This window comes from Papilio machaon, chromosome 19 (assembly GCF_912999745.1).
Source record: "Papilio machaon chromosome 19, ilPapMach1.1, whole genome shotgun sequence".
Classification (NCBI taxonomy): domain Eukaryota; kingdom Metazoa; phylum Arthropoda; class Insecta; order Lepidoptera; family Papilionidae; genus Papilio; species Papilio machaon.
Window position 1 is genome coordinate 4581366 of NC_060004.1, and position 24936 is coordinate 4606301.

The window sequence follows — 24936 nt, forward strand, 5'->3', positions numbered from 1 at the left end:
GTACCTTTTCTATTTATTATCTTCGATTTCATTATATTTCCGTCCATAAATTATTCTATTATTAAGTTTAAATTCGTAATTGTAAATAATGTTAAATTTTTTAATAAAAATGCATTTATTAATATTTATCGATTAGCCATAATTATAAGAAATTTTAAATTTAAATAATTGTTTCAAATAAAACTAATTAGAAAAATTGTATATTATGAAATAAATATTTTTCTATGTTCAATATTGGACTTTTATTGCTTCTCACTTTTATTGTACAAAAATGTGTTTACTTGAATTTTCACGGGTAAGTTAGTTCAGTAGAATATAAGAGAAGTGCATAAATCTCATATTTTGTGTTGCATTCAGCATTTGTTTTAATTTTTCATTTCTACAATAACGGAGACATAGACACAAAGAATAAGACAAATAAAATTTTCTACTCATTTATTTTCGTTAAATAAAACAAGTATAAAAAGAAATCATTTATTTTTATTCCAAAATTTTTACTTCATATGTATCATGTGTGCGAGGGTCCAGTTCTGGCCTATCTCTGTGGGCTCTTCCACAGTCACGCCGGCCGCGGTCACCACACCCAGCTGGTAGCGCGGGAATGAGCGTGCATCACGATAGTATAACACTTCCATACATTTACGTGCTAATGCTCTGGAAATTTAAAAGTAAAAATAATTTTCTTACTATATGTTTTTGTACATCATAAAGGGACATACGAGTAAGCAGCCACCTAAATTGGCTGAAATAGCGAAGCGACCACTGTCCATAGACATCCGCAATTTCAGATGTGATACCTACCTCTAATCAACATAAAGCGTATCTTTCCCCTTTCTATGCATTTCCTGCGTCAAATCAACTTCCCCTTCTCATTATTTCCTTATAAGAAAAGGGTGGAAAGGAAAAGAGAACTCAAATTAGGCCTCTATTTGAATGATCTAATTACCATAAAGTGTGTAAAAAAACTTGATCAGTCTACATATCATACATTTACTAGTGTTGAATTACCTCAGTACATATACCATTTAAAATTACCAATAGAAAAACATAAGTTATAACACATTTTAACATTGACATAATACTTGTTATGTTCAAGACTCGAATTATTGATCTAAACCTAAAAGACTCCCCAAATGCAGTTAATCGATAACAGCAATAATTTGCATATATACATAACAATAAAAAAGACATAGATATACATACTTAGCAGATTCTTCATTCAAAGGCCCCTTGTCAAGCACATCACGCAGCAAAGGTGTTGCCATGTATGCACCCATTCCAGTTGCAATGGCAGCATCTTCATATGCTGTACCTAATTTGTCCACAGCGCCAAGGAATGGCTCACCATCCTAAATATGAAATCATACTTAGTTGAATACTAACTCACACTATACAATTATTGAATACAATTATTAATATTGCCCACAACTCCAACCGCATGGATTAAGTAACTTAATAAGTAGCCTATGAGTTCTTCCAGGCTATGTTCTACATCTGGGCCAAATTTCATCAAGATCTATTGTGCCATTCCGGAAATACCTTCTAACATCCATCCATCTAAACACTCACTTATAAAATGTATGGTATTGACCAGAACCACTAGACCTATAAAGGAGTAGTAGCAATAACCTAAACTCTTTTTTTCTAGGTTAATATAGTAACTTTTAGTGAGATTTTTGTGTTTTAATTACTTAAATTTTACTTAAGGCCATAAAATGCTGCTCCTCAGTTTATCAAACAAAGAATATTGCTTTATAATATGAAACTGTATTACCCCTAACTATTGTAAACTATTTTAACTATTGTATTTATTACCTGAATACCAGCAACAACATAATTGCTCCACAAAGGATCCATCTTGCTGCGCTTGTTGTAGAGGACTCGTGTGAGCCAGCAGTGCAGTGACTTGGGCTTCAGCTGCAGACCATCTCCGATACATTGCTCGTCAATACTGAGAACAAATAATAGAGAGATCAACTTATTTTTATGATACAAAATCTATACATAATCATCTTATGTTATACTTGACATTTGTAGTTCCAAATTTACAGATCAAGGGTGGAAGTCAATGTTCATTATTAACACTTGGTGCCCTCAACTCAGCTGGCTTAAAACAATGGCTCACAAAGCATCATGAAGAATATTTTTATTGTTTGATAGAAGATCAGTTTAATAAAACCCTACAACAATTTATTTACTGTTCAAAATCTTGTACTCACATTTTCTGCTCTATGATATCCCTCAAATATTGATAATCAGCATAATCTCCACCAGAACCAAGAAGTATAAGATCATTGACCTTTAATACGCGAGGACAATCTCTGAATCTGGCGAGAGAGCCATAAGATCCAAGGGTATCGGCCGCAATTACACATCCCTTGTCAAATTTTATGCCAATTACAGTAGTGGTTGTAGTTATAGGAGCTGCTGAGCTGAAACAATAAAATCAGATATTAATCTAATTAAACATTTAATGGTATCTAAGCATATAATCATAAAATCAGTAACTGTTCTTACTGGGCTCTAAAATCCTGGTTAATGTGGCTCAAAGGTCCGTGATTTGAATTTCCAGGGAAATTATAGAAAGCACCGGGGGATGGCCCGTTTTGCCATAACGGCGAAGGACTTATCATATCACCCATAAAGGCCATATTTAATTATATTAAGCTGGAAGTAATTAAGCGTTGAGTTAAAAAGTTTTCTAACAAATTTTGTATTGTAATGACAATTGACAAGCCGCATTGAAATATGACAATGAAAACCACAGAGTATATAACAACAAAAAATGACAAACACTTTTGAGCGACAAAGATAATATAAAATAAAGCTGAGTTTTTAAAGCTAGCTCTTAAAATAATTAGCACTCTAGAATATGGGGAACCAAACCAAACATTTCGGGAAGTTAACCATTTCTCACATCCCTTTCATGAACTTTATAAAACCGCTTACAATCACGATAAACCAAATTCTGAAAACAAAAAACTATCGCAAATAATTAATTAACAATTTTATAATATTATATAAAAAGCAAGAAAGAAACGAACAAATAATAAAAAAACTAATACGGTATAAATAATGTTTTACCTTATTTCAGTTGGATATTTTTACCGGACAACTCTAGAAAATAAAGTTGGGGGAATTAGGACGTTTTAATAGGTAACCCTGAATGCTAACTTCATCTCTGTCACGATCCTTTTCAATCCCTCTTTTAAAAAGTGACACAACAAAATGTCTAAGAGAGGTTTGTGAATTATAAAATATCCGTTATAATCAAGTCCTATTATAGGAAAAATTATAATTAAAGATGTTGACATACTATCCTTATGTGTTCGTAGTCTATAATACGCGTTTATTTTTGGTATCTAAATGTTTTCTTCGTACTGAAAGTGCTATAGTGAACGATGTTAAAGTGTGCATATTTTTTATTTTTAAGGACGTGGTGGTTCCGCGGGAGCGAAGTTCCGTATCTCACTGGGTTTACCAGTGGGTGCCGTTATAAACTGCGCCGACAACACAGGTAAATGTTTCGAGTTGTTTGTATTCATAACCTATAATTACTAGGTATTGAAATGTCTGAACACACCGATGATGATCAAACATACATTATTTTATGAATATAATGATTTCTTCCTTGGCTGTGTCTGAGGTTGTTCAGTCTGCAGAATTATAGTTACAATAATTAACACATGTTAACATGCTCGAAAAAGAATTTTATGAATATAATGTCATTTCATTGTTTGCATACAAATGATAATTTTTCAATTGTACTATCTTTAAAAATATTGTCAAATGGTAAACTTTTTAGAAGCGTTAATACATTTTTTCACACAAAATTTTTAACGTGTGTTTACAGGAGCAAAGAACCTCTATGTGATTGCTGTGCAAGGTATCAAGGGTCGCCTGAACAGGCTCCCAGCTGCCGGCTCTGGTGACATGATTGTAGCCACTGTCAAGAAAGGCAAACCTGAACTCAGGAAAAAGGTAAACATAAAGTTGACATTTTGTTTTGTATGTAAATAATTTGTAACTGCTGTGATTGGTTGCTTTAATTAGTGATTTTAGGTAATTTTAATAATATACTAGATATAAATTGTAACTACATCTTTCATATAAGTTCTAAATATGATGATATGCCAAAGGTTTCGCTATATTCAATATCTGAACCTCCCTAAAAGGTCTGTAGATACACCTTGGCTGACTGAAGCAAATATATGTTCTGTTAATTATTTTGTAATGTTTTATTATAATTTCTACGACAATTTTCTCTAAACAAATTTCAGGTAATGCCGGCAGTGGTTATCAGGCAACGGAAACCGTTTAGAAGGCGGGATGGAATTTTCATATATTTTGAAGATAATGCAGGCGTCATAGTGAACAACAAGGGAGAAATGAAAGGCTCAGCCATCACCGGACCTGTTGCCAAAGAGTGCGCTGATCTGTGGCCCCGTATCGCCTCAAACGCAAGCTCAATAGCTTGAGTATAATATAAACTTAAGAAAAATTACAAATCTTTTATTTTTTTTCCTTTATAAAGTAATAATCCATTCACACATTTAGTGATACTGACTTGCCCTGCAAGTTCACTTTCATACAAAAAATCAGAAAATTAAATATGTTAGTTACACCAGAGATGACAAACCAATGGTATATGTGACAATTTTTTTGGCCATGACCCTGATCACATAATTCACTGTATTACAAAAAAAAAGTGTGAAGTAGGTAATATATAAGTAAATATTATTTGATGGTACGTCTTTGACCTCAAAAAGCATTTCTTTAGAAAATTGTCATGTTGACATGTACAGTTTCTCTTCCCTGGAACATTTACAAATCATCACTAAGGTTTTGATCAGACTCCTGAATAGAGTTCACATTTACATTTTTCTCAATTATCTAAATTCTTGTGCATTATATATTGATTGATGTACTTTGCACAACATGCATTGTACCAGTAGACCAAAGGGCAGTATTGCTTTTTTTTCGAGACTTCCAACACAAGTTTTATGCATGGTGAACTACAAAAGAACTGTCACCATTCAATCCAGTTGTTTCTTATCTTATTGAATTCCTATCACATGGAGTGAAATAAAACAAAATATATGAGAGACTTATGTATATTACCTTATGCCTAAGTAATAGACATTACACAGAGTATGCAAAGTAATTTGTTATACTATAAATAACAGAGCTATAAAAAAAATGAGGAACATTCAACTTACATGAAAATGTTAAAAGTACACTGTTTGTTCATAACTAATACATTGTTTAGTGAATATTTGTTACACTTTCATCTGATGTTCTGCTCTGTTTGTTATTAAAAAAAATAACAGGAATCTGGTATTACAATTGAAATGCAAAAGTTTCAAATATTTATGTTTAGTGCAATACATAACTCTAATGATTTATTTATTAAATAGAAGATATTTATCGCCTCTTCTTGTGGGTTTTGGTTGGTCCCTTTACAAAACACCAGTCGACTGAGATTGCCTGGCCCAAGATATCAGCTCCATCTAATGACTCACGGGCGCTCTGTAATATTTAAAAAAAAATAATTTGTACTACTCAGGTAATTGGTTCTTACCACTAAAAAGTAGATATAGATCTTACCGCAGCTTGTTTGTATGTTTCATATTCTACTAAAGCATATCCCTTTAAGAATCCAGTACGGCGATCCAAGTTTAAATGTATATTTTTAATCTCACCAAACTCAGAGAACTGATTCTGAAAGAGAAAGTAATTTTTTGTATGTAGACTGCTGAAACACATCTACAAAAATATCTCTATCTCTATGAAAAAATAGAGATAACAAGATTTACACAGGTGTTTAATATTTGGAAATTCACCATTACTTTAATTATAACACATATAAATGTTTTCAAATATCTCTTAACTTCGCGGAATCGCTGCGCAGGGCACAGTTTTAGCTGCAGCAGGATGCACGGCAAGGAAAGGAAGAAAGGCACTGTACAGTGCTTTGTTGATCTTGGCCTACCAAGATATTTGAAAAGAGTTTTACCTGTATGTCTTCCTCCTGTGCTTCTTCATGCACATTGCTGACAAACAATATCCAACCCTCTACTGATCTCTGTGGACCTGGTGTATTACCATCACCTTCTGGGGCTAAACTATCATATCTAAAATAAAAGTACAGGCATAAATAAATATGATTTTAGTAAACATTTGTATGTACTTTTTCTGTTTTAATCCAATTTCTTATTACCTTCCTCTATTCCCGCGCTCTGCTGCGCCGCCGCCACCGCCTTCATTGCCAAATCCACGACCTTTACGTTTACGCGCCTTCTCTTTGAGTCTTGCAATTCCCTCTACAATAAATCATTATTAATAAAATCTTTCCAGAGTTCTTTGTGCAATTATAAAATTTTAACCAATTTAATTCAATGTATCTTATATATTTATGAATAATTGTCAGTGACGCCACTTACGTTCACCGTCTTCGTCCACCTCAAATTCTTCGGAATTCTCAATGTCTAATACATCAGCCATGGTAGATTAATCTACTACTAAATGCAAATAAATGTTATTTTAACTGAAATGTACCTGTTTATGGAATATTTTTAAATTTTAATTATATTTCAACTATAATAATCAATTACGATGAGCAAAAGATGCGTGTCAAAATGTCATGTGTCAAACATTATTTTAAAATCAAAGAGTTCGAATGAGCTAAAAGAGAATTAAAGATAAAGAGTAGATAGCTGAAATATTGCACTTTTAGGAAAATACTAACTTTTACCCGCGACTTCGTCTGCGCAGAAATAAAAAACGGTAAAAACTATCTCATGTGTTACTCGAAACTATGTTCCGATTATGTGTGCAAATTTCAATAAGATGTGAAGAACCGTTAAATAAACATGTCAAATGCATCTCGTAACCCATGGGAACCGTACATATTTCCAGGATCATAGGTAGCCTATGTGTTCTTTCAGTATGTGTTCTATGTCTAAACTAAATTACTTTATAAACATCCGTCTATCCATCTAACCTTTCGCATTTTTAAACATATATTCATTTTTAACTTATTAGTAGGATATATGTATAAATCAGATTTAGTGAGGAAAGAATATTCCCTAAGTAAAATTCTGTCATTGTTCATTATGAAAATTAAAAATGCCAAGTATGATGACATATTTCAAATGATTATTTAAAATTATTGTCGATATTTAATTATTATTCAAAATTCAATAACACTGTAAAAATGTTGGATAGTGTAAAACCTGAAGTGAATGAAATAAAACATATTGAATATCTTTGTTCAGATTTAGGTCTAAAATCTCCACCAACCGGGAGCTCGTCTACTTCAAATTTAAAGGTTGACCAAATAATAATTGAAAGATACACCGAATTTATTCAATCAAAATCCACTTTGTTAACAAATGGAACAAACGAACCTCTAGAAAGACCCTTCGACTATTTTGATGAAGAATTTGCCTTTGGAATCAATTTACTTAACAATAACGTGTCTTGTGTTGGGAATAACATGACTAAACTTATTCAAATGGGTATGAGTATAATGTCTTTTTACTAGTGGTTTTGGTGGTGCTAGTAGTGGATATGATCGGTTGGGTAGTATGAATAAATATGAATACTGTTCACGTAAAGTTAAGGAACAAAAGCGGTAGTGTTTTGTGTTTGTAAATTGTATTTTTTTTTATAAGTAGTCACAGTGACAGCGAAACTCCGTTTAGCGGCTTAGTGTGTCATAGCATATTTGAAAAACAGCAAACCTCATAAATTTTCAAGATTGAAATGTTTTTTTCTTTATCATTGAATTCTATCAAAAATTGTGATGTTTAGTTTTTATATTCAAAAACGTCATTCAGAATCAACGATACCATCGATATTTGTCACCGCTCTATTAATTAAAAAATGACAGCACATGTCATGTGTTCAAAAAAATATTGAAATCAAGTTCAAATTTGAATTAGTTTTTGATTTTATATCTTCATTCTCCATCAGAAATAGTAAAGTATAAATTACTAATCAAGGAATGCCCGAGATGTCTCTTAAGGACTCCATAATGACTTCACTTAATGGTAATAAAGTACATTTTTTCGATAACATGAAAGTTTATTTTACAAGAAGTTACATAATTAAAGCGTTTTCTATTTTTATTCGCTATTTACACCGCTATCGCTTAATTATAGATGCAGGGTGCCCTATATCTCTGTGAGTGCTAAGGTTACATCATTCTCTCTACATTATTTGCGTCCTGAAATATGAAAATGGATGTCGACCCATTTGTATTTGGTATTCAAAATTCCCGAATTAGTGTGTGCTTTTCAAACATTTACTTTAGTCCCTAAGCTACGGGATATTGTAATTTACACAGAAACTAATTTTTACTTTAACATGGATTGATTTTTTTATAACCTATAATTAATACATCATTATCTTTGCTTTCCTGAATTACGGTCACAGCTTTGTTAAGAGTAGTTTAATGAGGTTTACATATTGTGAAGAGAAAAAGAGTTAGGAGAAAATTGAATTTTCTTTTCATATAGCTTTTTAAAAGTATTAACAACTTAAACTTATAACATTATTTACTTTATGTTATGTACTGATATTTTCTATAAAATATAAATGATAATAGTAACAAAGGTAAACTTAAAATGAATACAAATTTAATTATTATTAATTCCCATTAGCTTAAGAAATATTCCTGGGATGATCTCTTGTAATAAGAAGTATAAGGTTTACAACAAAAATACTGGACATTATGGTATTCAGAACTATTTCCTGGGTTTTGTTAGCTGATAAAGTTCAGGGATGCAATGTTAAAATGTATTTATTTCTACAAAAAAATCTATCTATGACAAGATCATTATAAAATTAAAATAATTGTATATTAAATTGAATTTCTAATATATTTTTGGAAGTTTTTTTCTCTAGAAAAAATGTTTTTTATTACTAATTGGAGATCATATGCATTGGTAGTTTAAATTAAGTTTTGTTTGATTATGTAAATAACATTTTGTGTTCTTATTTGTACATAAGTATTGGATAAGAAAATATTCAATTTCCTTATTACAGCTCAAGAGCCATGGCCCGACAATGTCAAGCTATTTCAACCATATGAAGTGGAACAAATTTTGCTACCTGATAATGCTAGTTGCCTTGCGGTTCAAGCATTTTTAAAGGTAAGGTTATGGCAGTTCATGACAACATTACATGTTAGAAAATGAATCGTTCTGTTATAAGATTAGGTGGCAAATGATGGCTGCCTAAAGACATCAGCATTTGTAGATGCCTACCTTTAATCGACAAAGGAGGGGACTTCCCCTTCCCATGCGTTTTCCCTCAACAAATTACCTCACATTTCCCTTAAAAGGAAAAGGTGACTAAAAATTAGGCTCCAGGTAGATGGCACTCATCAGATGATGCATTTCTTCTAGGTATTTGGGGTATTTTACTGTTTAAGCCAGCCCATTCATGCAACAGATGTTGTTTGCTGGCTCTACCACTGTCACATCTACAACTTTTTATCTTATTGCAAGATGTAAGGACAGAAGTGACTGCTATTTAACAATGCTATGTGGTCGCTTGTAGATTTGTCACCTTGAACTATTAACAAAATCAGTCAAAGAAACTAGATCTTTTTATGTCTTTATAATTTAATTACAGATGTGCAACCTTCCATTTGAAGTTGAGATGCGTTGGAATGCGGAATTTATGTCACCGTCCGGCCGAGTACCGTTTATAAAGTGCGGTGCATTTGTTGTGTCTGAATTGGAACCTATTGTGCAGTTTGCGGCTAATAAAGGTGTATCATTATGTGGTCGTTTGACTACTGAGGAAAAGGCTGAGATGAGAGCATACATGAGTCTTATCACGAATGTCCTCGTTAATGCTGAGGTATGATTACGATGGGTCCTACGTATAAGGGCCAAAGTAACAAATTGATAATTTTTTTTTAAATACTTTTTGTGTTAAAAGCTAGTTAGTTTAGTTAACAACATGCCCTAAAAATACACATTTACAGGTGTAAATGTTATTTTTTTTGCTGAAGTAAAAGGGCCTATGCAACCGCATAGACCAATTTTCCTATATGATTGAAACCTTGAGAGATTCTCCTGTAAAATTGTCAATTTGCACATTGGCCCTTATTTGTAGGAGTTAAATTGATTTCTTTGTAGTAGTCATAAAGTAATATGTTAAATTATTAGCACAAATTTTTCCTTATTTCATGTCTTGGTTTTTAAAAGTAGAGTAACAATTTAAGGTTGAACAATCTTGTACTATACTTGAGGATGAAGCAGTGCTGCTGAAGTGAACTATGCCATCTATGTTTTGTGATCTAAATATTTTTAACCTCCCCCCACAGCTGTACATATCATGGGTGGATAATGATACATTTAATGCGGTGACTCGTGTGCGAAATGCTTCCGTGTACCCTTGGCCATTAGGCTGGCTGCAGACGAGGTCCAAGAGGAATAACGTCATAAAACGATTGAAAGCATTGCACTGGTATGACAAGACTTTGGATCAAGTTTTAGCTGATGTAAGTTATTTTATATATAGTGTACTAGCTGTCGCTCACGACTCCGTCCGCGCGGAAGTAAAAAAATCTTAATTAGTGGCCTATGTGTTCTTCCAGATTGTGCTCTACATCTATGTCAAATTTCATTTTGATCTATGCACCCGTTCTGGAGATACCTAGAAACAAATATCCATCCATCTCAACATTCGCATTTATAATATTAGTGAGATGGGAAAGATTATCAATACAATATGCTTTGTAACAAACTTGTCCAAGCTGTGTATTTTATTTACTAATCTTACTTCATACTAATATTATAAATGCAAATGTTTAGATGAATGGATGTTTGTTTGAAGGTATCTTCAGAACCGATCTCGATGAAATTTGGCATAGATGTAGATCATAGGTCTGGAAGAACATAAGCTACTTAATAAGTTTTTTTTTGTCATTCGTTTTTTGTCATATCGATAGTCAGAAAAAAATATTCTTTACTCAAATATACATGTAGGTACACTACTCACTACAAGTATTTTTTTTAATTTTTACATCACTTTTTCAGGTTGAACAGTGTTGCAATTCTTTGAGCCAACGTCTCGGCGAACGGGACTATTTCTTTGGAACGTAAGTACAAAGTAAAATTTTATATATCATTAATATTGATAAAATATACAGCATTAGGTAAAAGTAGGTAGGTAGAGTTAAAAGATATGTCATCATACACAAACATTTTCCTATTTTACCTTTTCCTCTCCAGTCCAACTCCTCTAGATGCCCTAGCATACGGTCACATGAGGGCACTCCTGTCTGCCACCGGCCCTAAAGCTATAAATATGATAAAACCTATAACAAGCTGCCTGCTGAAACATCTCATGAGAATGACTAATTTAACGCAAATACCATTAACGGTGAGTTAAGAGAAATTTACATTTACCGTGGGTTTCTGAGACCAAAATCCCCGTTTAAAACATATTCTTATCACTGTTTTGTCAAAAATAATGAGAGATGAGTTTTACAGAGAGTTTCGTCTCAGAAACCGATAGTAAATGTTTATGTAAGCATTACAGGCCGTTTACATTATGCCAGTTACACTGGAATATCTGAACTGGTATAAAAAGTAGAACTTCATATCAAGCCATGACTGGCAAGCTCACTGGCGTCAGTGCGGTTATATTATGCCAGAGATGATTTCGAGCACTACTGGCTTACTGTGCTGGCATAATGTAAACCGGGCATTAAACAACTGTTAGTATGGCAGTATTAGACAGCAACATTTAGATTTATAATCCTGTTGACAGAAGTTTTGTAAAAAATAAATACAGCAACCTATTTTATTTTATTTACATAACCTATTTGTGATGAGTATTCCATTTGACGCAATCCTGGCGACTTCCACACGGAAGTCTGTGATCTCTACCTACCCCAATGGGTTACGGGTCTTAAGTTGTGTTGCTTACAAAGGTTTTAAATTTTGTCGTTTAGCCACAAGAAGAATATTTATTGAAGCAAGCGTCACGGGTCTCGTTTCGAAGATCTCTGTCTCCTGAACTGAATCTTGTTCGCAGTAATACGAGGATCAAGAGATCCAAGTTGTGTATCAAGAGATCGAATCGCGATATTCTCGCTAATTCCAGAGATGTTTTCGGTTATTTTATTTTATATTTATAACGTAGTTTAATTTACAATCGATTGGTATTTGGTTAATAATTTCAAATAATAAATAATCCTTTAAAAGTTTAATTATTATAAATGGCAACACAATATTTTAATACAGATTATCCTTTAGTACTGGTGTTGCCTTGTTTTGTTTATCGATGAGCAATTTAGTAGTGCCCAAAATTCAGTATGTATTAAATTTTTTTCTCCCGTTGAAATGTAAAAGTTACCTACTTATGTTTATTCAGGCTTCAAACCTTTTGCGTCAAAACAAATCATAATAATGACATCCAAAGAAGGTAAAGTCACTTGTAGATATGACGAACCTTACAAATATCCGAACTATGATAATTATGAATTACTTTATGAAGTAGTTGATGATATTGTCAAGAAAACTGAGAAAATTATTGCCGAAAAAGAAATTATCGTCATTGAAAAGAACGATTTTGAAGTTATATCTGCTTTAAATACGGAAGAAAACTACGTAACATTGGACAATATTAATGATTATTTGGATACAATTGAGGAAAATGATTTAACTACTCAGACTTATTCTATAGATAATGGAGAAGATTTGATACAGGTTATAAATGAAGAAGATATTATTGATAGTGATGGGCTAGTGACCGATAAACATTTGTTAATAGAAGCTGTTTCTAACGATTGCGATTTAACACAGTATAATGATTTTACGAAAGATGATTATAGGTAATTAACTTGATTAATATAATTGTAGATATCGTTGCAAATATTTTTTTCACATTTTGAAATTTTCGGTAATGTTTTTTTTTATTTTGACAGTCAAAATAAAGAGTATGTTGATGAATATTTGGATACTAACAGGAACGAAAGAAAGTCTTCTGATACTTCTGTTAATACACAAATCTGTCGATCGCCACTCGCGTTGCCAGGTTAGGGTTTTATGTTATATATATTTTTTAAATAAAGAAGCAATTAAATTTTGAATTCGTTATTACGATTGTTAAAAGAATAACTGGCGGTAAAATTTCAGGTTCTAGACGTACGTCAAACAGTCCTATTAACGAAGAAATAACCATAGAGAATTTGATGGATTGTTTGCGTAAGAAGAACGTCCTTGTCAGCAACGGCGTTGAAATTGCTGAAGTTGATTAATTATTGAAAATTACTTTAAAATGAAATGCAAAATATGTTGTATTTAGAAAAAAATAACCAAAAAAAACTTTTTAATTTTTCCAAATTCGTTACGAAATATAATATATTTATGTATATTATTTGGATTGTGTCGTGATAAACTGTTAATTGTTATAGTCTGCGTTTTTTATTTTGAAATTCATCGTTCGTATTTAAGATAAATGCAATTATTCCTTTAAATGTGTTTGTTTATTACAAAAGTTAGTTTTCGAAACAGTTTGAATATTTTGAAAGAACTTATTGCGTAAGTGTGTTTATACATTTTTACATAATTTCTTTTACTTTATATTTGTATTCAGTAATAACTATAACAACAGAATCCCAAGCACTTTATCGTCCTTTCCTTTTCCTTTAACCTTCCTATTTAGCTGTAAAACTGGTAAAAATCTCATCAACATTGCACAAATATTAACAAAATTACCATAATAGTATCATAATAACAATATTATTGCTGTATATTGCCCATCTAATATTAAAATAATTATATATTAAAATTTAGTTAGGCCTTTCGTTCACAAGGCAACGTAAGTCATCAAAACTAATATTATATAGTTGCTTTGCGAGAATCGAGCTGCGTGCGAGTCGTCTATTCGGTAGAGATTTGCTCCGCCATCTTGAAAGTTACAGAGATCGGTGACGCGCGATGTGTTGCTGTATGACATTGTATTGCGTAAGTCGAAGGGACTAAAATCTTTGGTTTTCAAAGATTTACGTTGCGTTGTACTCGGAAGGCCTAAGTCTTAGTCTTATTTGAATTAAACAGTATGTTATTATTAGTTGGTTGTGGATATTAATAATGTGAAATGTTAACAGGCCAACAGAGTTAGACGCGCTGGTGTTCGGTCACGTGTTCACAATAATCACGACCCGCCTGCCGTGTCGCAAGCTGGCGGACATTGTGCGCCGCCATGACACTCTGGTGGCGCTCGCAAAACGCATCGACGAGCACTACTTCAAGCGGCCATAGCGCCACGTCTTCAAGGACATATCTACCGTGTTTAGAAGTCCTTGAACCCCCATATCTTCCCCCTTTACACTTTGAACTAGATTCAGTCTTTAGATAATGCAAAATTTACATTAATTCTGTTCAGCAATCGAATCTAGCATTACAAATTGGAAAATGTAATCCCATACAGTGCATTCCAGTGTAACTGTACTTTTTTCCAGTTCTAATTCAGCTATTGATTGGACTGCTGGACTGGATTTATTAATTTTAGTATTTAATTCGACGAACTTACTCTGAGTTTCAACGTAACATGTTTAAGAATATTATTCTTATCTTTGTTTTTCTAAAGATAATGAAAGAGATGGCAATATAGAGTTATACAGATGTTTTTTCAAATTAGCTTTTTCTATTTTTTATATGAAAGTTTGAATTATCTTTGTAAAAGTCCGAATTTCAAAGTGAAAAGATTGTTTTAAATAAGTAATCAAGCGTGCAATTGTTCAATTACATCACATTAACACAATTATTGTTGACTAAATGTTACTAAAATAATGTTTAATTTTATTTAAATTTAGATAAAAGATAGTTATAGAAAAATTAGATATTAATAAAATAATATTTGGTAAAGATCGGTAAGGTTTTGCACCGTTTTACCGACGCTATGTCGGTAAAACGGTGCAAAACCTTGTGTGTTGAACTTTAATTATAAGTGAATTTCCACTGATTCAAAGAGAATAAGAGATGATGACGTTTTGGCAGTGAAAACTCACGGGATGTTTCCTGCAAATGTCGATAAGACTTGCATCTAAAATTTACAGTCCGGACTTGGATAACAAAGTTATTGTCCGGCTCCGAAGGACTTCCAATAGCGGTCTTTTAGACTCGCACTTGTTTGTTTACTAAATTTCGTCCACACATATATTTTCATATAGCTGGCTTAGTTTTATAAAAATATATGTCTTAATAAATAAAGTTCATATCGAGATTCCAACCTAAAAGTATCTAATTTCTACCTCGACGAGTGTAAAGTTAGTGTTTCATTATAGTATTACCATTTATTATTAACTATTTAGTAAACCTAGAAATAGTATAGTAATTAGATTAAATATAAAACGGCTTCAATCACACTATTTATGCGATGTCGGCAACGACTAGTTTCGAACCATCGGGGATTCCTCTTCAGTGTGAGTGGGACTGTCTCTGGTATTGTCTCTCACTAGCGTTTTAATTACTAAATGTGTTTTTTTGTGTAACATAAATGATTTGGTTTTGAATAGCACAAATTTTGTTTTAAATTTAGAGTTCGAGGATTTAACGGCTTCTAACTGTAAAAAATATTTTTTTTGGGAGTACAATATTGTAATTTGTATTTTATAGTAATGAAAGTGACAAATCTTAGATTTTATCTTTAATATGTAATGCACATAGTTTAGTAGCCATAGTATCAATGTATGTGTATTCTGCCAAATTATATCAAAACTATAGTAATAAAAGCGTGTACAAGTAATTTCTGAAATATCACTGACCTCTATACATGGACAGGATAAGCCGTGGTATTTTGTGCCTATTTGATTTCGGCCATTTTGGCGCTGGTCGTTGTGGTTGTAACATTGGTGAGGTTTCAAACTAATACTAAAACATTAACTGTCAGTAATATGAACAGGCGCGTTTAAGTCGAACGAATTGTTTCCAAGTAATGTGTTATCCATTTATAGAGATCAGTGTGAAATATGCAGATCGTGGAACCGATAGTGAAAAATTATCGTCGATTTTTTTTGCACAACATGTTATTGGTATTTTTTTTTTACATGGGGAATTTTTTTTATATATAGCTACTTCAGCAATTTGTTTTTAAAAGGCATTTAGTGTAAATATTGTATTTAATGAGCATTTGTTTGTATTAGGATGTTTGAATTCTTGATGATTTTTTGTTTATATTTTAATTTTAATAAATGGTTTAATTTACTTTTTTTTTTAATCTACCGCCGTGTATTGAGATGAAGAACGTTCAAATTTTTGGGGTAAGCGGTTGTTTTAAATAATAATAAAAAATGTCTGTATTCATGTTTATTTGGTTTCCATCACAATTAGAACGATTGCAAAACACTTTCTCCATTTAAATATCCAACCAATCAACCTACTTACAGTTTCGTCCATACAATAACTTAAATTAATTTTCATAACCGTTCGTTCAGCAAATTACAAAGCGACAAGAAGCGAAAATAATTGTCTCTGTATATTATGCGTGTTTTCCATTTTTTTTGAAAAAAAAAAAGATCACATTCGGTACACAGCACAAAAATAAATAATCTAATAGACAATTTAATATTCCACCTACATTTAAAACTTTTTACTATAATCATTCATTCTCTTCGAATTGTCTAAGACGCGTAACGTAAAACAAAAATCATTTTCTCTTATGCAACATCACGAGCTTCAATTGGGATGGATGAAGCGGTCTAGTGGGTCCTAAAAATGCTCTGTGTGTTGTTTTGCGGGGAGCATCTAGATTCTTCTGGTCTGGTGGAGGATCATTTGACGGACGCTGAACGTGGACAGACCGAGACCCACCGCAGCGAGGACGAAAGCAGATCGCGACATCATTTTCTCACGACTAGCTGGCTGGAAATAAAAAAAAGAAACATTATTTATCTGTATGATTTTGAGATGCTTGTTTTGGTTTTTGTATCTATGGAATTAATAAACATAAATGGAAAAGAGAATATTTAAATATTTACCGCTCCTTATTAAAGTCAAATATAATTATTAACCCTTATTTTTTTTTAATAAACTTGAGTACATAATAAAATCGGTTGACGGAGTAACAATAAATTGTTGGGAGACTAAAATTAATTGGGACTAATATAGAAGACGACAAAAATACGCAGTCATGTGAACAGTTTATATTTATACGTTGATGTTGAGTTTGACACCGGCAGCATTCGTAAATAGTTTCATCTGTATCTTACTAATATTATAAATGCGAATGTTTGTATGAATGTATCTCCGGAATGGCTCGATTGATCTTGATGAAATTTGGCATAGATTTTGAGCATAGTCCGAATGAATAGTAGTTTTTTTTAAATTACAAGCGGACGGAGTCGCTGGCGACAACTAGTTGTTCATCAAGGCTAAGGTACGTAAGTAACAAAAGCCAACGTTACAATGATTCAGGCAGATCTAGTTGCTGACATTTAGTGGATTTAAGTAGTATTTACTAGTTATTACCAGTTAGCAACAAGGATAACATAGTGCTTCTTTTATAATCTGGTATTAAAATGGAACAGAAATTTTTTTTTACTCCTTTCAATGTCCAATAGAAACTAGACTTTGTTCTATTGTGTGATTATCCCAATAGATTGATGAGGTTTAAAATAATTAAGAAATATCAAAGTCCGAGAGAACTATAAATATCGCAGAGAAAAAAATAAAGAGTCACGTGAAATTGTATTGTACGAAGGGAATCGATGTCTCATTGATCCACTGCAGATAATGAAAGTAGACAGATTTTTAGTCCTTTCTCACAAATAACTTACAAAACAAAATGCCATTCCGAACAATGTTGTATCCTGTAATGTAACAGGCTCCTGTAGATTAATTGAAATCCCATAAATTAAAAAGTACCCAATATTAGCTGGACAACATCGTATCAAAGACATGACTTTCATAATTCACTACCTTTTCCCTGCGATTTCATCCCAATGAAATTTAAAAAAAAAAACAGTAAATAATATATGCGTTCTTCGAGACCATATCATGAACATTTGTGTCTATTTTATTGAAATCCGTTTAACAGTTTTGGAGGTACAGAATAAGAAACATTCATCCACCCATCCACAAATTTTCGCATTTATAACATTAGTAAGATTACTTCAACAAATAATAATTAGAAACAAAACACTAGACATTGCATAATATTTTGGCACTGTTCAGTTCGTTGGCGCCTCTTAGACTGAACTACATATAATATTAGGTCCTTACATATGAAATTGGCGTTTTTCGTTCTGGCCACTTTAATCACGAATTTCTCCTCTTTGGTAAGGAATTCCAAATTCAAATTTGTACAGCTATAGACTCATGTATTTGTGGTTCGATAACCGTCATTCGTTTGTTTTTTTCTTCTGTTTTTTTCTGTTTGCGTCACTCATTTTACAAAATGGAAAACTTAAAATATCGCATTATTTACGAGTACGAGTTCCACCGTGGCACTAGTGCTGCGGAAACGACTCGAAGGGTGAATGATGTGTATGGCGGTCGTGTTGCAAAAGAAAACACAGTTCGTTTTTGGTTCCAACGTTTTCGTTCTGGAAATTTCGATCTGCAGAACAAGCCCCGTGGACGGCCTGAGACTCAAGTTGATAATGAAGAGTTGAAGGCTATTGTGGAAGCGGATCCATCGCAAACCACGTCCGAGTTAGCTGCAGGCTGCGATGTTAGTGATAAAACTGTTTTAATTCACTTGAAGCAAATTGGGAAGATTAAAAAGCTTGGAAGGTGGGTACCTCACGAATTGACTGAAGCAAACCGGCAAACGCGCGTCGACTGTTGCGTTACATTACTAAACCGGGACAATAATGAAGGTATTTTAAACCGAATCATTACCTGTGATGAAAAATGGGTTCCTTACGATAATCGGAAGCGCTCAGCGCAATGGTTGGATCCTGGCCAGCCAGCCAAATCCTGCCCCAAGCGAAAATTAACCCCAAAAAAGTTACTTGTAAGCGTTTGGTGGACTAGTGCCGGTATTGTTCATTACAGTTTTCTCAAATCTGGCCAGACTATTACGGCTGATGTCTATTGTCAACAATTGCAAACCATGATGGAAAAGCTAGCGGCTAAACAACCTAGGCTGGTCAATCGCTCCACGCCACTGCTGCTTCACGACAACGCTAGACCACACACTGCGCAACAGACGGCTACTAAATTAGAAGAGCTTCAATTAGAAAGTCTAAGACATCCTCCGTACTCCCCGGACCTTGCTCCAACAGATTACAATTTTTTTCGAAATTTGGATAACTTCTTGCAAGGGAAAAAATTCAACTCCGATGGGGCAGTCCGAATCGCCTTCAAAGATTTTATTGATTCCCGTCCGACTGTTTTTTTTAGTAAAGGGATCAATGAACTACCTATGAGATGGCAAAAGTGCATAGAAAATAATGGTTCATACTTTGATTAATTAAATATATTATATTAAAAAATATTCGACTTTTTGTTCTCCCATACAAAACGCCAATTTCATATGTAAGGACCTAATATGTATTTACCTACGCCACGCCCACGATTGTCTAGTTTCGTTTGCATAATTAGACAGTTATTCCAGAATTTTACTTTTTACAATAATTTCAAGTGTGTAAAAATTTTTGGAATCGCATTTAAAGGGCCGTCTCACACCTTAGCTCATTGAACAAAATAAAAAAAAATGGCGCCGTTTTCTCTATTACAATTTTTACCGCTTTTATATTATCATATAATTATTATTATTATTATTTGTTATTTTATTTCTTATCTGTGATATGGCTGTTCAGTACCTTAATAAAATAAAATAATCAAAAATATTTTCTCAATTACTTCGAAAGTGACAAGACTTAAGAGGTGTAGAAAAACTTTTAGATGACAGCGTTTCGGTGCAATTCTTATTGAAGGATATGATAATAATAATAAATAGCCCGGGTCCATATAAACATACATTAAGATAGTCTAAATATAATTAAGGTCACGTACTGACCGAAGAATGTCTATTGTTACTGTCACATAATCTTACGACCTATATTTTTTATCATTTATATTTTTTATTATTATAAAACATCAACCTTGTCTAACGTTTTGAATTTACTGGGGAAATGTAGTTAGTACGTACTAGTTAAAGATATGAATTTTTACTTTAAAAACTAACATACTGTGTTGGTTAACTAAATAACAGAGGTTAAAAATTATTGACGAACTGATTCTAGACATTAGACAAAAGCCTTAGCGTTGCAGTAAAATCTGCATCATATTGATTGCGTGAAGCGCACCTTGGACGTTCGCATCTGCGCTCTACGAGAAAATGCGCCGCAGAACAATATATAATGGAACAGAGGCGTAGTAAGTTGCATATCGATTCAACAATAAAATATAATATAAGGAGACATGTTTATACATGATTCATGTTCTGTTATTTATACTTACGTATTAAATTTGATTGTTGGTTTTGTATTAACTCAAAAACCTTATAAAATTTTATGACACTAACCAATCAACAATATACAAAAAATAGATTAAAACAGTGGTCTTAGCACGAATATTTGTGATGACCGCCTTCGTGTCATTATCGTCAATTACGTCAAATTAAGTCAAGAGATTTTTGATGTACCTGACAAACGATGTGCGCTGCACAAATTTAAATGAATATTTTGTCGATGACGATACTATGTTCACATATATTTGTGTTATTCCGCCGTATTTGAATATATCAACAAATATATTACAAAAATAAAAAATAAAAGTCGCGGTGTGAATATTCCTTAAATACATTATTTATTTCTTTGTTACATTCTTTGCTATGAATCGTATTTTTATAGATAAAAATGTGCTATATTTATAATCAGGGCGCCGTTTGCGAATTCCTCGATAAAGGATAACGCAGACATATCAACTTTTTATCGGTCAAATACTTTTATCGGGAAATTTTAAAACAAGTCAATACCAGTATCAAATAAGAAATCCGGTCTTAAAAAAGGTTATGTAATACTTCGGTAGTATGAACGAAAACATAATTTATTCCAGGCTCTAATGTGCAAATTTTTCCTTTGATAAATATCTTGGCCCTAAAAAAACTAAAACGCATCTAGTTGGCATTTTTCGAAAGCTTCCAGATTAGTTGTAGTAATGACAACATTTAAGAAAATAACATTAAACAAAATATAAATGCTTTAGAAAATTGTAACATTTTACTATTAGGTACGCTGTCGATTAAAGGTAGGCAACGCATCTGCAATTGCGGATGTCTAAGGGGCAGCGGTCGCTTTGCTATTTAGGCGGACTCAGTTGACCACTTGCCCGTTTGCCACCTCATGATATTATGTATGTAATAAACATTAATTTATAACCTGTGATACAGCTAAGTCTTTTATCATAAGTTTCTACGTGTAGCGTATAGATAGCCTGTTGACATCTCTGCACAGATTTAGTTATATATCTATGCACATAAATTTAATACCTATATGTCTTCTGCACGATATGAAGAAATTATGAAGTACAATGACTTGTTTACACTCGGTAAAGAAATGTTAAAATGATTTCCGTAGTTTTAATTTTTAACAAGCATCCCGATCTTTCCATTTATAAAAAAATATGATTAAAATGAACACAAATAATTCGACACTTTATGTACAAGTGAACGCATTTGACACTGTTTGGTTGCTAAAAATATTTGCGACGAAATGTTGGCTGAAGGCCACCGATCATGACCTTTGCCGAGTGCTTTTAGCTAAAGCAATACTCATCACATTTCAAACACAACAGAACTTTGAAATGCCATCTTATATCAGGGGAAAATGTATATTAAAGTAGATATTTATATAAATATGTAACTTTGAGAGATTGAGAAAATTAGGGCCCCTTCTATTGTCAAGCGACACTTCGTAGGGGAAGACTTACTACGGGCCCCTGCGTCACTCTAGTTCACTTTTTTAATCTCACAATACAAATCATTCAAAATTAAAATTCTTTCGCGTCAGTTTCGGTGATTACTGTGAAAATACGAGGGTATTGTTTGTCTTTTAATACAGAAATTCTGCAAACTAGTCTATTTTATTGTCTGTCTATTGATAACAAGGACAAGGCTCTAAAAACAGGATTGGCATTATTTTTGTAAGTTATAGAACTTGTTCGAAGTACCCGTGGTTTATATAACACTAGCTGACGTCTGCGAATTCGTCCGCGCGGAATAAAAAAAAAAACTTAATAAGTATCCTATGTGTTCTTCCAGACTATGTTTTATATCTGTGCCAAATTTCGTCAAACATCAAACAAACATCCATCCATCTAAACATTCGCATTTATAATATTAGTAAGATTTATATGTAAACACATACCGCCTTATTACAAAAAATCTCAACAACTCTGGTTTAAACCCGAACTACGTAGTCTAGCTTAATCTCTAAAACCATGGTCTAAATGAATCCGTATTACAAAACGTAGACCAAACCAGAACTTCATAAACTAAGAATTTGAACCACGGTCAATCGATTATGACAGATAATCATTCGCTCACTAAATGTCATTCGATAATAAACGTTCCGTTTCTGCGAAAGTTGTAACATCTGGCTATCTTTTATCGGGTATGTATATATAAAATGGAATAGAATAAAGCACGTCAAACGGAATTCTTTCGAAAGTGCCCGCCCCGCGCGATCTTTGCTTTTACGTGTGTAATTGTCAATAAACTAATTGAAAATGGATCAACGATATGCAAAATGATCTGCAAATTGGACTTCTGAGAAGAAAGTAAATAATTAATTACCTACTACTTCATTTACGTTTACAAACTTTCTTTGATCCGGAAGAATTATTTAATTTTTAATATTTTAGGAAATACTGCGTCAATTAGTCGCACAATCGTGCGTTACTTTTTCGATCCACTATTTTTTCGCAAAACGTTTAGTAAATCGGTACTTTTGTCTTAAATCTTCACAATTCGACAAAAGGATCCAAACGAACTCGACGTTTATTAGGTTGACGTGACATTTCTAATATTGGAGATGTTTCAATATCTTCAATGTCTTCCATGTCCATTAAATTAACCAAATCAGATTTTTAACAAAAATCCGATAAGGCACAAAACTCGTAACTAAGCGGATAGCAAATTCAAATGAATAACCTTAAATTTGACACTTTTGACATAAGTCTAAATAGTTAAACCTGGGAACGCAATGGTTTAAAGTTGTTACCATAGATAGTCCAGGTTTAACGTTAAACTACGTTTTGTAATATGAATTTTAAATAAACCACTTCGAATGTAGGTTTAAACCAGGTTTTATAGTTAGACCACGTTTTATAATAAGGCGGATAGTATCGGACTCTGTGCAATAGAATCTTAGTACTTTCATACCTTCCAGTTTCACAAAGGCTTTACAAACAATAGGAAATTAAATAAGGATAAAGTCGAGGAAGCGAAAAAATTACGACGCGGAAATACAGAGTAATGATCGACCGCGTTCAAGGTTACTATTTAAATTGAATCAATCGAAACTGCTGCGAGTGGAACTAACGTAAAGTATTATTATATTCACCTTTATATGATTTACAGTTAGCACATGTCTGTGGTTGCGCATGTTTGCAAAATAAGGAAAGCACTAGCAGGGATGTGTCCTGCCCCTGTCAATGTCTCGTCAACAAAATTCCGTTATACGCATTATCTCCTGCGAAATTCCTAGCCGCCATAAAGTTTGGATAGCATTGTGTATGTAAGTGTTTACATGTACATTAGCTTAATTTTCAAGAGATATATCAAGCCTCTTGTGCCTCGGGTGACTTGTCCAGTTGAGAAATATTGCCGAGAAGAGAATGTGTTTAGAAATTCAAAACTGTGTTTAAAAAAATAATTTTTGCTTTATAATTAATGCTTTCCACTTTAGAGTTCAATATTTTTAAATAAGGATATTATAATTTATACAATCTATGTTGGATTATTATATTTAGTTTAATAGTTCTCTGTGTTTGATACTAGATAAATAACGAGTATATTACAGGTCTAGTTATATCTAGTTTTTCATGCAATTTGACATTTGACTTCAAGATAGTGTATATAGGGCGAGAACATTGTACAATGCTTATTTTAAAATAATGTTAGTAAAAAAAATATATATACCTATATGATCTTAACCATATTCTATTACAACAGTAACATGGTACTTTAATCCAGTGACAACACCCAATTCACGTGTCATGTTATGGTGAATGGATAGCAAATTATAATGATAGAAAACATTGATTACAACAATAATTACTCAATATACAATGAGAATTGTTTTAATAACTTCAAACTGATACATTGTATGATTTATTTATACATTCAGCTAGTATTTAATCTTAAATCATTAATCAGTACTTAAAAATAAGAATCAATTCAAAGTGATATTTACTATGTTTGTGCACTAATAAATTTATTTATTGATTACATTGTCCTAAATTTTTAAATTCTTAAAATAACAAAAACTATACACGAATGCTTTTTCTTATAATTAGTGATATGTTCTAATATAATCCAGAAGTGTTCTTAAGTGACTTTTAATGATTGAATTCAGATAAATAAAATTACAATACATGTAAACATAATAAGGGCCATGTTAGAATGTTATTTACTTTTATTTTATATTAATTTAAATTTAAAAATAATTTTTGATCCTACAGTCAAATTATTTTAAATAATTTTGAGGGACATAGTTGTATTTCCAAGGTTAACATTGTATTATAAATAAATAATAATAATAAGTACCCGCAGTTGACTATTTGTGATTTAATTTCACGTGAAGCTAGAGAAATATCATTACCTTGCCCTATTAGATATGTTTTGTTCACCTGATTGAATCTTTGATGTGTAGTTCATATTTGGTTTGACTAAATGAGGGTTAAACCTTTATTCAATTACACAGATTCCTATTTGAGCTAACTTCTCATACAAAAA

General features: G+C 32.5%; 4 protein-coding genes across 7 annotated transcripts; 2 read left to right on the plus strand and 2 right to left on the minus strand.

The window, feature by feature from the left end:
• Positions 1-470: 470 nt before the first annotated feature.
• LOC106715287 (proteasome subunit beta type-4) lies at positions 471-2732 on the minus strand. Its single transcript, XM_014508554.2, has 5 exons — positions 2518-2732; positions 2220-2432; positions 1816-1951; positions 1204-1349; positions 471-654 (listed from the first exon to the last, which is right to left on the minus strand). The coding sequence occupies exons 1-5, from the start codon at positions 2649-2651 to the stop codon at positions 495-497; spliced, it is 789 nt and encodes a 262-aa protein (XP_014364040.1). The 5' UTR covers positions 2652-2732; the 3' UTR covers positions 471-494.
• A 410-nt stretch (positions 2733-3142) lies between these two features.
• Positions 3143-4501, plus strand: LOC106715289 (60S ribosomal protein L23). Its single transcript, XM_014508557.2, has 4 exons — positions 3143-3241; positions 3434-3517; positions 3854-3981; positions 4281-4501. Exons 1-4 carry the CDS (start codon positions 3229-3231, stop codon positions 4476-4478), a joined length of 423 nt encoding a protein of 140 aa, XP_014364043.1. The 5' UTR covers positions 3143-3228; the 3' UTR covers positions 4479-4501.
• Positions 4502-5322: 821 nt separating this feature from the next.
• On the minus strand, positions 5323-6641 carry LOC106715288 (RNA-binding protein 8A). Its single transcript, XM_014508556.2, has 5 exons — positions 6444-6641; positions 6221-6323; positions 6017-6134; positions 5608-5721; positions 5323-5529 (listed from the first exon to the last, which is right to left on the minus strand). Exons 1-5 carry the CDS (start codon positions 6502-6504, stop codon positions 5425-5427), a joined length of 501 nt encoding a protein of 166 aa, XP_014364042.1. The 5' UTR covers positions 6505-6641; the 3' UTR covers positions 5323-5424.
• Positions 6642-7873: 1232 nt separating this feature from the next.
• On the plus strand, positions 7874-14652 carry LOC106715285 (metaxin-2). 4 transcript variants are annotated; one of them, XM_045682485.1, is made up of 7 exons: positions 7874-8054; positions 8166-8187; positions 9052-9158; positions 9643-9873; positions 10343-10519; positions 11058-11119; positions 11253-11449. In XM_045682485.1, exons 1-7 carry the CDS (start codon positions 8052-8054, stop codon positions 11410-11412), a joined length of 762 nt encoding a protein of 253 aa, XP_045538441.1. In that variant the 5' UTR covers positions 7874-8051; the 3' UTR covers positions 11413-11449. The 4 variants fall into 4 exon arrangements, with proteins under 4 accessions (XP_045538441.1, XP_045538439.1, XP_014364037.2 ...); XM_045682483.1 differs by lacking the exon at positions 8166-8187; XM_014508551.2 differs by lacking the exons at positions 8166-8187; positions 11253-11449 and adding an exon at positions 14138-14652 and having other exon boundaries at positions 7877-8054.
• Positions 14653-24936: the final 10284 nt, after the last annotated feature.

What these genes read in the sequence shown, in the direction of transcription:
- LOC106715287 (XM_014508554.2), bottom strand. Translation starts at nt 2,651, where the DNA reads ATGGCCTTTATGGGTGATATGATAAGTCCTTCGCCGTTATGGCAAAAC. An exon ending in AACCAGGATTTTAGAGCCCA is followed by an intron (nt 2,433 to 2,517) that starts GTAAGAACAGTT and finishes TTATTGTTTCAG; the next exon opens with CTCAGCAGCTCCTATAACTA. An exon ending in GATATCATAGAGCAGAAAAT is followed by an intron (nt 1,952 to 2,219) that starts GTGAGTACAAGA and finishes ATTTGTTCTCAG; the next exon opens with TATTGACGAGCAATGTATCG.
- LOC106715289 (XM_014508557.2), top strand. An exon ending in AAACTGCGCCGACAACACAG is followed by an intron (nt 3,518 to 3,853) that starts GTAAATGTTTCG and finishes GTGTGTTTACAG; the next exon opens with GAGCAAAGAACCTCTATGTG. An exon ending in AACCTGAACTCAGGAAAAAG is followed by an intron (nt 3,982 to 4,280) that starts GTAAACATAAAG and finishes AACAAATTTCAG; the next exon opens with GTAATGCCGGCAGTGGTTAT.
- LOC106715288 (XM_014508556.2), bottom strand. Translation starts at nt 6,504, where the DNA reads ATGGCTGATGTATTAGACATTGAGAATTCCGAAGAATTTGAGGTGGAC. An exon ending in GGTGGACGAAGACGGTGAAC is followed by an intron (nt 6,324 to 6,443) that starts GTAAGTGGCGTC and finishes GATTTATTGTAG; the next exon opens with AGGGAATTGCAAGACTCAAA. An exon ending in CACAGGAGGAAGACATACAG is followed by an intron (nt 5,722 to 6,016) that starts GTAAAACTCTTT and finishes TTTCTCTTTCAG; the next exon opens with AATCAGTTCTCTGAGTTTGG.
- LOC106715285 (XM_045682483.1), top strand. Translation starts at nt 8,009, where the DNA reads ATGCCCGAGATGTCTCTTAAGGACTCCATAATGACTTCACTTAATG. An exon ending in CATAATGACTTCACTTAATG is followed by an intron (nt 8,055 to 9,051) that starts GTAATAAAGTAC and finishes TCCTTATTACAG; the next exon opens with CTCAAGAGCCATGGCCCGAC. An exon ending in ATGTCCTCGTTAATGCTGAG is followed by an intron (nt 9,874 to 10,342) that starts GTATGATTACGA and finishes CTCCCCCCACAG; the next exon opens with CTGTACATATCATGGGTGGA.